This window comes from Scyliorhinus canicula, chromosome 27 (assembly GCF_902713615.1).
Source record: "Scyliorhinus canicula chromosome 27, sScyCan1.1, whole genome shotgun sequence".
Lineage (NCBI taxonomy): Eukaryota > Metazoa > Chordata > Chondrichthyes > Carcharhiniformes > Scyliorhinidae > Scyliorhinus > Scyliorhinus canicula.
Window position 1 is genome coordinate 3,266,809 of NC_052172.1, and position 12,178 is coordinate 3,278,986.

Sequence of the window (12,178 nt, forward strand, 5' to 3'; positions counted from 1 at the left end):
AGGGTGACCTCTCCTTTCCTGTTTCTAACCTCAGCCCATACTACCTCGGAAGAAGAGTCCCCATCTAGCATCCTTTCCGCCACCGTAATACTGTCCTTGACTAGCAGCGCCACACCTCCCCCTCTTTTGCCCCCTTCTCTGAGCTTACTAAAACACCTAAACCCCGAAACCTGCAACAACCATTCCTGTCCCTGCTCTATCCATGTCTCTGAAATGGCCACAACATCGAAGTCCCAGGTACCAACCCATGCTGCCAGTTCCCCTACCTTATTTCGTATACTCCTGGCATTGAAGTAGACACACTTCAAACCACCTACCTGAACACTGGCACCCTCCTGCGAAGTCAAATCTGTGCTCCTGACCTCTATACTCTTAATCTCCCGTACCCCAAAACTACAATCCAGGTTCCCATGCCCCTGCTGAATTAGTTTAAACCCCCCCAAAGAGCACTAACAAATCTCCCCCCCAGGATATTGGTGCCCCTTAGGTTCAGATGTAGACCATCCTGTCTATAGAGGTCCCACCTTCCCCAGAAAGAGCCCCAGTTATCCAGAAATCTGAATCCCTCCCGCCTGCACCATCCCTGTAGCCACGTGTTTAATTGCTCTCTCTCCCTATTCCTCATCTCACTATCACGTGGCACGGGCAACAACCCAGAGATAACAACTCTGTTTGTTCTCGCTCTGAGCTTCCATCCTAGCTCCCTAAAGGCCTGCCTGACATCCTTGTCCCCTTTCCTACCTATGTCGTTAGTGCCAATGTGGACTACGACTTGGGGCTGCTCCCCCTCCCCCTTAAGGACCCGGAAAACACGATCCGAGACATCACGTACCCTTGCACCTGGGAGGCAACATTCCAAACGTGAGTCTCTCTCGCTCCCACAAAATCTCCTATCTATGCCCCTGACTATTGAGTCCCCAATTACTAATGTTCTACTCCTTTCCCCCCTTCCCTTCTGTGCAACAGGGACAGACTCCGTGCCAGAGGCCCGTACCCGATGGCTTACCCCTGGTAAGTCGTCCCCCCCACAAGTATCCAAAACGGTATACTTGTTACTCAGGGGAACGACCGCAAGGGGTCCCTGCACTGACTGCTTCTTCCCAGTCCCTCTTACAGTTACCCATCTATCTCCAGTCTTTGGTGTAACTACTTCCCTGAAGCTCCTATCTATGACCCCTTCTGCCTCCCGAATGATCCGAAGTTCATCCAGCTCAAGCTCCAGGTCCCTAACACGGTTTTTGAGGAGCTGGAGTTGGGTGATGCGATGGAGGTGTATAGAGCCCTGTGGTGGAGGTGTATAGAGCCCTGTGGTGGAGGTGTATAGAGCTCTGTGATGGAGGTGTATAGAGCTCTGTGGTGGAGGTGTATAGAGCCCTGCGATGGAGGTGTATAGAGCTCTGTGGCGGAGGTGTATAGAGCTCTGTGATGGAGGTGTATAGAGCTCTGTGATGGAGGTGTATAGAGCTCTGTGGTGGAGGTGTACAGAGCCCTGTGGTGGAGGTGTATAGAGCTCTGTGGCAGAGGTATATAGAGCTCTGTGGTGGAGGTGTATAGAGCCCTGTGGTGGAGGTGTATGGAGCTCTGTGGTGGAGGTGTATAGAGCTCTGTGGCAGAGGTATATAGAGCTCTGTGGTGGAGGTGTATAGAGCTCTGTGGTGGAGGTGTACAGAGCTCTGTGGCGGAGGTGTATAGAGCCCTGTGGTGGAGGTGTATGGAGCTCTGTGATGGAGGTGTATAGAACTCTGTGGCAGAGGTATATAGAGCTCTGTGGTGGAGGTGTATGGAGCTTTGTGATGGAGGTGTATAGAACTCTGTGGTGGAGGTGTATGGAGCTCTGTGGCGGAGGTGTATAGAGCCCTGTGGTGGAGGTGTATAGAGCCCTGTGGTGGAGGTGTATAGAGCCCTGTGGTGGAGGTGTATAGAGCCCTGTGGTGGAGCTGTATGGAGCTCTGTGGCGGAGGTGTATAGAGCCCTGTGGTGGAGGTGTATAGAGCCCTGTGGTGGAGGTGTATGGAGCTCTGTGGTGGAGGTGTATAGAGCCCTGTGGTGGAGGTGTATAGAGCCCTGTGGTGGAGGTGTATGGAGCTCTGTGGTGGAGGTGTATAGAGCTCTGTGGTGGAGGTGTATAGAGCTCTGTGGTGGAGGTGTATAGAGCCCTGTGGTGGAGGTGTATAGAGCTCTGTGGCGGAGGTGTATAGAGCCCTGTGGTGGAGGTGTATGGAGCTCTGTGGTGGAGGTGTACAGAGCCCTGTGGTGGAGGTGTACAGAGCTCTGTGATGGAGGTGTATAGAGCCCTGTGGTGGAGGTGTATAGAGCCCTGTGGTGGAGGTGTATAGAGCTCTGTGGTGGAGGTGTATAGAGCTCTGTGACGAAGCTGCAGAGGGCTCTGTGGTGTAGAAGGTCCTGTGGCGGAATTGCTTTGAGCTCTTTTGTAAAGGTGCAGCAGGTCCTGTGGTGGAGTCATACAGCATCTTGTGGCAGAGCCTCTGACAACTTTGCATCATGGGAATCGAAGAATTGAGCCTCCAATGTGGAGAAAATAAAGACCCAAGTCAGACGACAGTCAGCAGCTCAATGTTGGGCAGTGGGCAGCTCTCAGCACACAATCTCAGAAACTCAAAAAATACCAAATATTTGTGAGTGGGTAGCAGAGGTTGCTGCATTGAATTGCGACTTTGTGTTCGAACCTTTTTGTCGGAGTGTGAGATTTAATTAGGAAGATATTTACAAAGAGTTGAATCTATACTTGTTACTCATTCAGGCACAGAACCCTCTTGGGCTAACTCAGCCACTCTGGGACTTGGTGGGGTGGATTGGAAGCTGCTGACGTTGGCATTGTGGAATGCGAGGAGTGTTTGCTGTAACCTCGCTGTGCTGTTGTTGACACTGGAATTGATGGGGACATAATGTTCGATAATGGCAAGTGATTTCTGTGGGAAAGAGCTGGTTGGAGTAGCTTAGGGGACTGACACTGGCATGGGCATGAGTGTCACTGGCATGAGACCGAGAGACACTGGACTGAATGGGACCGAGAGACACTGGCATTGGACATGACACTGGAATGGGACCGAGAGACACTGGCATTGGACATGATACTGGAATGGAACCGAGAGACACTGGCATTGGATGTGACACTGGAATGGGACCGAGAGACACTGGGATTGGATGTGACACTGGAATGGGACCGAGAGACACTGGCATTGGATGTGACACTGGAATGGGACTGAGTGACACTGGCATTGGACATGACACTGGAATGGGACCGAGAGACACTGGCATTGGATGTGACACTGGAATGGGACCGAGTGACACTGGCATCGGATGTGACACTGGAATGGGACTGAGTGACACTGACACGAGATTGAGAGACATTGGCACGGAACCGAGATACACTGGCACGGGACTGAGAGACACTGGCACAAAACGGAGTAATACTGGCATGGTACTGCGTGACACTGGCAGAGAATGGAGTGTCACTGGCACGAAACTGAATGACACTGGAATGGAACCGACTGACACTGGAATGGAACTGAGTAACACTGGCATGGGCCTGAATAACACTATCACGAGATACAGACACTGGCACAGAATAGGGTGACGCTGGCACAGGATTGAGAGACACTGGCAGAGAACGGAGTGACACTGGCATGAGACCGAGAGACACTGGCATTGGACATGACACTGGAATAGAACTGAATGACACTGGTATTGGATGACACTGGCTTGGGACTGAGAGACACTGACACGTAATTTAGTGACACTGGCAGGGAACCTAGTGACACTGGCACAGAGTGGAGAGACCCTGGCACACAACGGAATGACACTGGCGCGTGATTGAGAGACACTGGCACAGGACTGAGTGACATTGGAACGGGACTGAGTGACATTGGAACGGGACTGAGTGACACTGGATAGGGACTGAGTGACACTGGCGCGGGATTAAGTGACACTGGATAGGGACTGAGTGACACTGGATAGGGACTGAGTGACACTGGAACGGGACTGAGTGACACTGGATAGGGACTAAGTGACACTGGCGCGGGACTGAATGACACTGGCGCGGGACTGAGTGACACTGGATAGGGACTGAGTGGCACTGGAACGGGACTGAGTGACACTGGCACGGGACTGAGTGACACTGGCGCGGGACTGAGTGACACTGGCGCGGGACTAAGTGACACTGGCACGGGATTAAGTGACACTGGATAGGGACTGAGTGACACTGGAAAGGGACTGAGTGACACTGGAACGGGACTGAGTGACACTGGAACGGGACTGAGTGACACTGGCACGGGACTGAGTGACACTGGCGCGGGACTGAGTGACACTGGATAGGGACTGAGTGGCACTGGAACGGGACTGAGTGACACTGGCACGGGACTAAGTGACACTGGCACGGGATTAAGTGACACTGGATAGGGACTGAGTGACACTGGAACGGGACTGAGTGACATTGGAACGGGACTGAGTGACACTGGCACGGGATTAAGTGACACTGGATAGGGACTGAGTGACACTGGATAGGGACTGAGTGACACTGGAACGGAACTGAATGACACTGGATAGGGACTAAGTGACACTGGCGCGGGACTGAGTGACACTGGAACGGGACTGAGTGACACTGGAATGGGACTGAGTGACACTGGAACGGGACTAAGTGACACTGGCACGGGACTGAGTGACACTGGAACGGGACTGAGTGACACTGGATAGGGACTGAGTGACACTGGAACGGAACTGAGTGACACTGGATATGGACTGAGTGACACTGGCACGGGACTGAGTGACATTGGCGCGGGACTGAGTGACACTGGATAGGGACTGAGTGACACTGGAACGGAACTGAGTGACACTGGCGCGGGACTGAGTGACACTGGCACGGGACTGAATGACACTGGCACGGGACTGAGTGACACTGGCACGGGACTGAGTGACACTGGAACGGAACCGAGTGACACTGGATAGGGACTGAGAGACACTGGATAGGGACTGAGTGACACTGGAACGGGACTGAGTGACACTGGAATGGGACTGAGTGACACTGGATAGGGACTGAGTGACACTGGAACGGGACTGAGTGACACTGGAACGGGACTGAGTGACACTGGAACGGGACTGAGTGACACTGGAACGGGACTGAATGACACTGGATAGGGACTGAGCGACACTGGATAGGGACTGAGTGACACTGGAACGGGACTGAGTGACACTGGAACGGGACTGAATGACACTGGATAGGGACTGAGTGACACTGGATAGAGACTGAATGACACTGGATAGAGACTGAGTGACACTGGAACGGGACTGAGTGACACTGGAACCGGACTGAGTGACACTGGATAGGGACTGAGTGACACTGGAACGGGACTGAGTGACACTGGCGCGGGACTGAGTGACACTGGAACGGGGCTGAGTGACACTGGATAGGGACTGAGTGACACTGGAACGGGACTGAGTGACACTGGAACGGGACTGAGTGACACTGGATAGGGACTGAGTGACACTGGATAGGGACTGAGTGACACTGGAACAGGACTGAGTGACACTGGCGCGGGACTGAGTGACACTGGAACGGGACTGAGTGACACTGGATAGGGACTGAGTGACACTTGAACGGGACTGAGTGACACTGGAACGGGACTGAGTGACATTGGAACGGGACTGAGCGACACTGGAACGGGACTGAGCGACACTGGAACGGGACTGAGCGACACTGGATAGGGACTGAGTGACACTGGAACGGGACTGAGTGACATTGGAACGGGACTGAGTGACACTGGATAGGGACTGAGTGACACTGGAACGGGACTGAGTGACACTGTATAGGGACTGAGTGACACTGGAACGGGACTGAGTGACACTGGAACGGGACTGAGTGACACTGGAACGGGACTGAGTGACACTGGAACGGGACTGAGTGACACTGGAACGGGACTGAGTGACACTGGATAGGGACTGAGTGACACTGGATACTAGCTGAAAATATTAGGTGTTGCTGGATTGGGATCTATTCCAGATCAGCAGGCACAGCGGTGATAGATGATCTTGATTTCAAACAGGGTCACAGGATGAGCTGCAGTTTGAATATGGCTTTTCCTGGCTTTCCACAGGAGAGACTTTCACCCCGCCCAGCGGCTGAAAGATTAGTGTGGCATGAACAGACTTCGAGGCTGGGATCCTGTATCTCCATCAGCCCCTTGGAAAACTCCAGGTCTGCTTTTGATATTGACGAAGAAAAGAGCTGTGTGGATTTGCCAGTGCCTGGGCTGTGAGGTACAGTGATTGGAGGAATGGATCCTCCTGCAGGAGTATCTGGCAGCGAAGAGGCTCCAAAAGGCTAAATTTGGCCATTCCAATGCTCGTAAACCAGTAAACTGGGCGTTGAAAGGGTGATTAATTAGCTACAGACTCCATTTATCCATGCCGCCTTTTCTGACACTGGGAATAGAACAAAGAACAAAGAAAATGACAGCACAGGAACAGGCCCTTCGGCCCTCCCAGCCTGCGCCGATCCAGATCCTTTATCTAAACCTGTCTCCTATTTTCCAAGGTCTACTTCCCTCTGTTCCCGCCCGTTCATATACCTGTCTAGATGCCTCTTAAATGATGCTATCGTGCCCGCCTCTACCACCTCCGCTGGTAAAGCGTGCCAGGCACCCACCACCCTCTGCGTAAAAAACTTTCCACGCACATCTCCCTTAAACTTTCCCCCTCTCACCTTGAAATCGTGACCCCCTTGACACCCCCACTGTTGGAAAAAGCTTGTTGCTATCCACCCTGTCAATACCTCTCATGATTTTGTAGACCTCAATCAGGTCCCCCCTCAACTTCCGTCTTTCCAACGAAAACAATCCTAATCTACTCAACCTTTCTTCATAGCTAGCACCCTCCATACCAGCAACATCCTGGTGAACCTCCTCTGCACCCTCTCCAAAGCATCCACATCCTTCTGGTAATCTGCCGACCAGAACTGCACGCAGTATTCCAAATGTGGCCGAACCAAACAACTGTAACATGACCTGCCTACTCTTGTACTCAATACCCCATCCGATGAAGGCAAGCATGCTGTATGCCTTCTTGACCACTCTATCAACCTGCGTTGCCACCTTCAGGGTACAATGGACCTGAACTCCCAGATCTCTCTGTACATCAAATACTCCCTACATTCTCTGGTTTTGGGAGCACATTGGATCTTCCTCTCCACTCCATTTTACCTGCCACTGCCCAACTATCAGCATCCTCAAGGATATAATTTCAGCCTCTGTGTCTCTAGGGATTCTGTGTATTGATAATATCTGACTGTATGGACTCTGTATTGATAATCTCTGACTGAACAGATTCTGTGGATTGATCATTTCTGTATTTACTCTGAAATCAGTACCGGTCCCTTTGGTCAGAATATCAACATACTCATTTGAGGTTGTATTATCTGCTTGATTTGTGATTTATGATTTAATTGCAGGTCCCCTGTGAATATCAGAGGATGGTCAACCTTCCCCTTCTAGAGGTGACTGCCTTGTGAGTATTGAATGTATATAAATTAAATCGTTTTATTGCAAAGTTAGAGTATTCAATTTTTGTTTCCAATTAAGGGGCAATTTAGCCTGGCCAATTCACCTACTCTGCACATCTTTTGGGTTGTGGGGGTGAAACCCACGCAAACACGGGGAGAATGTGCAAACTCCACACAGACGTTGATCCAGGGCCGGGATCGAACCTGGAACCTCGGTGCTGTGAGGCAGCAGTGCTAATCACTGCACCACCCTGCTGCCCCATATATGAATTAAATCATAGAACATAGAACAGTACAGCACAGAACAGGCCCTTCGGCCCTCAATGTTGTGCCGAGCCATGATCACCCTACTCAAACCCACGTATCCACCCTATACCCGTAACCCAACAACACCCCCTTAACCTTACTTTTATTAGGACACTAAGGGCAATTTAGCATGGCCAATCCACCTAACCCGCACATCTTTGGACTGTGGGAGGAAACCCACGCACACAGGGGGAGGACGTGCAGACTCCACACAGACAGTGACCCAGCCGGGAATCGAACCTGGGACCCTGGAGCTGTGAAGCATTTATGCTAACCGCCATGCTACCCTGCTGCCCCCAATCAATCAATCAATCAATCAATCTCTTTGCAGCAAATATTACTCATTGTCACCTTTACGTTCTTTGGCTGATATTTCTTTTTCACAAACTTGTCCCTTGTCTCATGGCACCCTGACGCCATAGAGCCATGCACACGATCATCCATAGCCTCTCGCACACACACCAGCCCAGGCAACCTCCTGGTAAATCTCCTGTGCACTCTCTCTCGTGCCTTCGCATCCTTCCTATAATGTGGCGACCAGAACTGCACACAGTGCTCTCACTGTGGCCTGACAAGCGTTTTATACAGCTCCATCAGCACCTCCTTGCTCTTAGATCCTTTGCCTCGGCTTATAAAGGCAAGTTTCCCATGTGGTTTCTTCACCACCGTATCTCTCTGTCCTGCTGCCTTGAGGGATCTATGCACATGCACCCCAAGATCCCCTTCTCCTCTGTACTTCATCGCATAATTCATTGCCTTGGTAGCCCTCCCAAAATACATCACCTCACACTTTTCAGGGTTAAATTCCATTTGCCACTGTTCTGACCAACCCATCTATATCGTCCTGTAATCTAAGGCCTTGCTCCTCACTATTTGCCACACCACCGATTTTTGTGTCATCTGCGAATTTACTGATCAAACCTCCCATATTCACATCCAGATCATTAATGTACACTACAAACAGCAAGGAGCCCAACACCGATCCCTGCTCATGACTCTAGAATTTTCTTTCTCTCCAACATTGTCACCCCTCCTTACCGTGGTTAGCACTGCTGCCTCACAGCGGCAGGGACCCGGGTTGAATTCTGGCCTTAGGTGACTGTGGAGTTTGCACGTTCTCTCCGTGTCTGCATGGGTTCCCTCCTGGTACTCTAGTTTCCTCTCAGATGTGCAGGTTAGGTGGATTGGCCAAGCCAAATTACCCCTTGGTGTCCAAAAGATTAGGTGGGGTTATGGGTTAGGTGAGGTTATCATAGAATTTACAGTGCAGAAGGAGGTCACTCGGCCCATCGAGACTGCACCGGCTCTTGGAAAGAGCACCCTACCCAAGGTCAACACCTCCACCCTATCCCCATAACCCAGTAACCCCACCCAATACTAAGGGCAATTTTGGACACTAAGGGCAATTTATCATGGCCAATCCACCTAACCTGCACATCTTTGGACTGTGGGAGGAAACCGGAGCACCCGGAGGAAACCCACGCAGACACGGGGAGGATGTGCAGACTCCACACAGACAGTGACCCAAGCCGGAATCGAACCTGGGACCCTGGAGCTGTGAAGCAATTATGCTATCCACAATGCTACCGTGCTGCCCCAAGGTTACAGGGCCTCTGTAGGGTGCCCTATCGGAATATCGGTGCAGACTTGATGGGCCGAATGGCCTCCTTCTACACTGTAGAGATTCTATGATTCCCTATCTTTCCTGGATGCCTTTCATCCAGGAATATTTAATACCCTGCTGCAGTTCTGCGCTTTTTTGAGCCATGTTTCCATCATTGCCACAACATCATAATTCCACATGGTTACCTGTATCTGCAGCTCACCAACCTTATTTACCACACTCTGAGCACTCACATACATTCACAGTCAACTTAATCTGGGCTTTATTACATTCCCTCTGACTCTGTCCTCATCTAATACCCATTTCCTACTCTAATGCTGTTGTTCTCTTTCAATTATCTATGCAACCTGGTTTTCCCCTCTAACATTACCTCCTGGTTGCCTGCTATTGCTCAGGTGCAGAGAACATTCCTCTTCTTTTCGGTGAGGTCTTGACTGGCATGAAGGTTCTCGTTGAACCAGTCTTGGTGCTTCATAGAAAGATAGAATTCCTGGTCGTGTCGCCGATGGTTTCTTCACAGCTTGAGATGATGGCTGTCTTCAGCTCTTCCCAGTTTTCCTCCTGTCCATTAGGATGACTTTGGAGATTTAGGAGAAGCCATTGGAGGTTCACTCGCATGCTTGGCTCCTGAAGCCACTCAACGTTGATCTTTTTTCTGAGCTGTTTCTTCACCTTCTGCTGCTCCTGGTGGAGTTTGATGGACGCGGAGGAGCGGATGAGCCTGTGGCATCAGCACCGGTCATCGATTTGGTGACGAGGGCACCCTTTTGGTCTCAGGATCAGATGGTGATGAAGTCGGTCCTGTGCCAGCGCTTTAATCGTGGATGACTCCAGGAAGTCATGAACTTGACTTTTTGGTGAAACAGTGTGTTAGTAATGACGAACTAGTGTTCCGCGCATTTGGTGAGCAAGAGATTTCTGCTGGAGTTGCGATTCCCAACTCCTTCCTTACCGATGATTCCTTTCCAGATTTGGGAGTCCTTTCCAGTGGCATTGAAGTCCCCAAGGAGGATGATCTTATCTTGAGGAATGTTGGAGAGTATGGTGTCCAGGGTGGAGCAGAACCTTCTTTGGATTCATCATTGGAACCCAGGGTTGGGACGTAGGCACTCACAATTGTTACCTGCCAGTTCTTGGCAAGTGTGAGATGGAGGATCATGAGGTGCTTGTTGATGCTGACAGACAGCTCCGAGTGTCGGTTGATGAGTTTGTTCCTCATGGAAAAAACAATTCCATGCATCCTGGGCTGATACTGGTGTTTTCCTCTCCTACCTCTGAATATGACCAACCAACCCACTCCCCGTAACTCTCAATGTCACCAACCCACTCCCCGTAACTCTCAATGTCACCAACCCACTCCCCGTAACTCTCAACGTCACCAACCCACTCCCCGTAACTCTCAACGTCACCAACCCACTCCCCGTAACTCTCAATGTCACCAACCCACTCCCCGTAACTCTCAACGTCACCAACCCACTCTCCGTAACTCTCAACATCACCAACTCACTCCCCGCAACTGTCAACGTCACCAACCCACTCCCCGTAACTCTCAATGTCACCAACCCACTCCCCGTAACTCTCAATGTCACCAACCCACTCCCCATAACTCTCAATGTCACCAACCCACTACCCGTAACTCTCAACGTCACCAACCCACTATCCGTAACTCTCAACGTCACCAACCCACTCCCGTAACTCTCAACGTCACCAACCCACTCCCCGTAACTCTCAACGTCACCAACCCACTCCCCGTAACTCAACGTCACCAACCCACTCCCCGTAACTCTCAACGTCACCAACCCACTCCCCGTAACTCAATGTCACCAACCCACTCCCCGTAACTCAATGTCACCAACCCACTCTCCGTAACTCTCAACATCACCAAAACACTCCCCGTAACTCTCAACGTCACCAACTCACTCCCCGCAACTGTCAACGTCACCAACCCACTCCCCGTAACTCTCAACGTCACCAACCCACTCCCCGTAACTCTCAACGTCACCAACCCACTCCCCGTAACTCTCAACGTCACCAACCCACTACCCGTAACTCTCAACGTCACCAACCCACTACCCGTAACTCTCAACGTCACCAACCCACTCCCCGTAACTCTCAACGTCACCAACCCACTCCCCGTAACTCTCAACGTCACCAACCCACTCCCCGCAACTCAATGTCACCAACCCACTCCCCATATTGCTCAACGTCACCAACCCACTCCCCGTAACTCTCAACGTCACCAACCCACACCCCATATTGCTCAACGTCACCAACCCACTCCCCGTAACTCTCAACGTCACCAACCCACTCCCCGTAACTCTCAACGTCACCAACCCACTCTCCGTAACTCTCAACATCACCAACACACTCCCCGTAACTCTCAACGTCACCAACTCACTCCCCGCAACTGTCAACGTCACCAACCCACTCCCCGTAACTCTCAACGTCACCAACCCACTCCCCGTAACTCTCAACGTCACCAACCCACTCCCCGTAACTCTCAACGTCACCAATCCACTCCCCGTAACTCTCAACGTCACCAACCCACTCCCCGTAACTCTCAACGTCACCAACCCACTCCCCGTAACTCTCAACATCACCAATCCACTCCCCGTAACTCTCAACGTCACCAACCCACTCCCCGTAACTGTCAATGTCACCAACTCATGGGCAGCACGGTAGCATGGTGGTTAGCATAAATGCTTCACAGCTCCAGGGTCCCAGGTTCGATTCCC

At 51.5% G+C, this 12,178-nt stretch overlaps 1 protein-coding gene across 1 annotated transcript in view; it reads left to right on the forward strand.

The window, feature by feature from the left end:
* The first annotated feature begins 10,267 nt into the window (after positions 1 to 10,267).
* The window catches only part of LOC119957683 (neuroblast differentiation-associated protein AHNAK-like), a 25,058-nt gene continuing 23,147 nt past the window's right edge, over positions 10,268 to 12,178 (forward strand). Inside the window, exon 1 of the mRNA XM_038785759.1 lies at positions 10,268 to 10,346. Within this exon, the coding sequence (XP_038641687.1) occupies positions 10,268 to 10,346 (79 nt within the window). The remainder of the gene's footprint in view (positions 10,347 to 12,178) is intronic.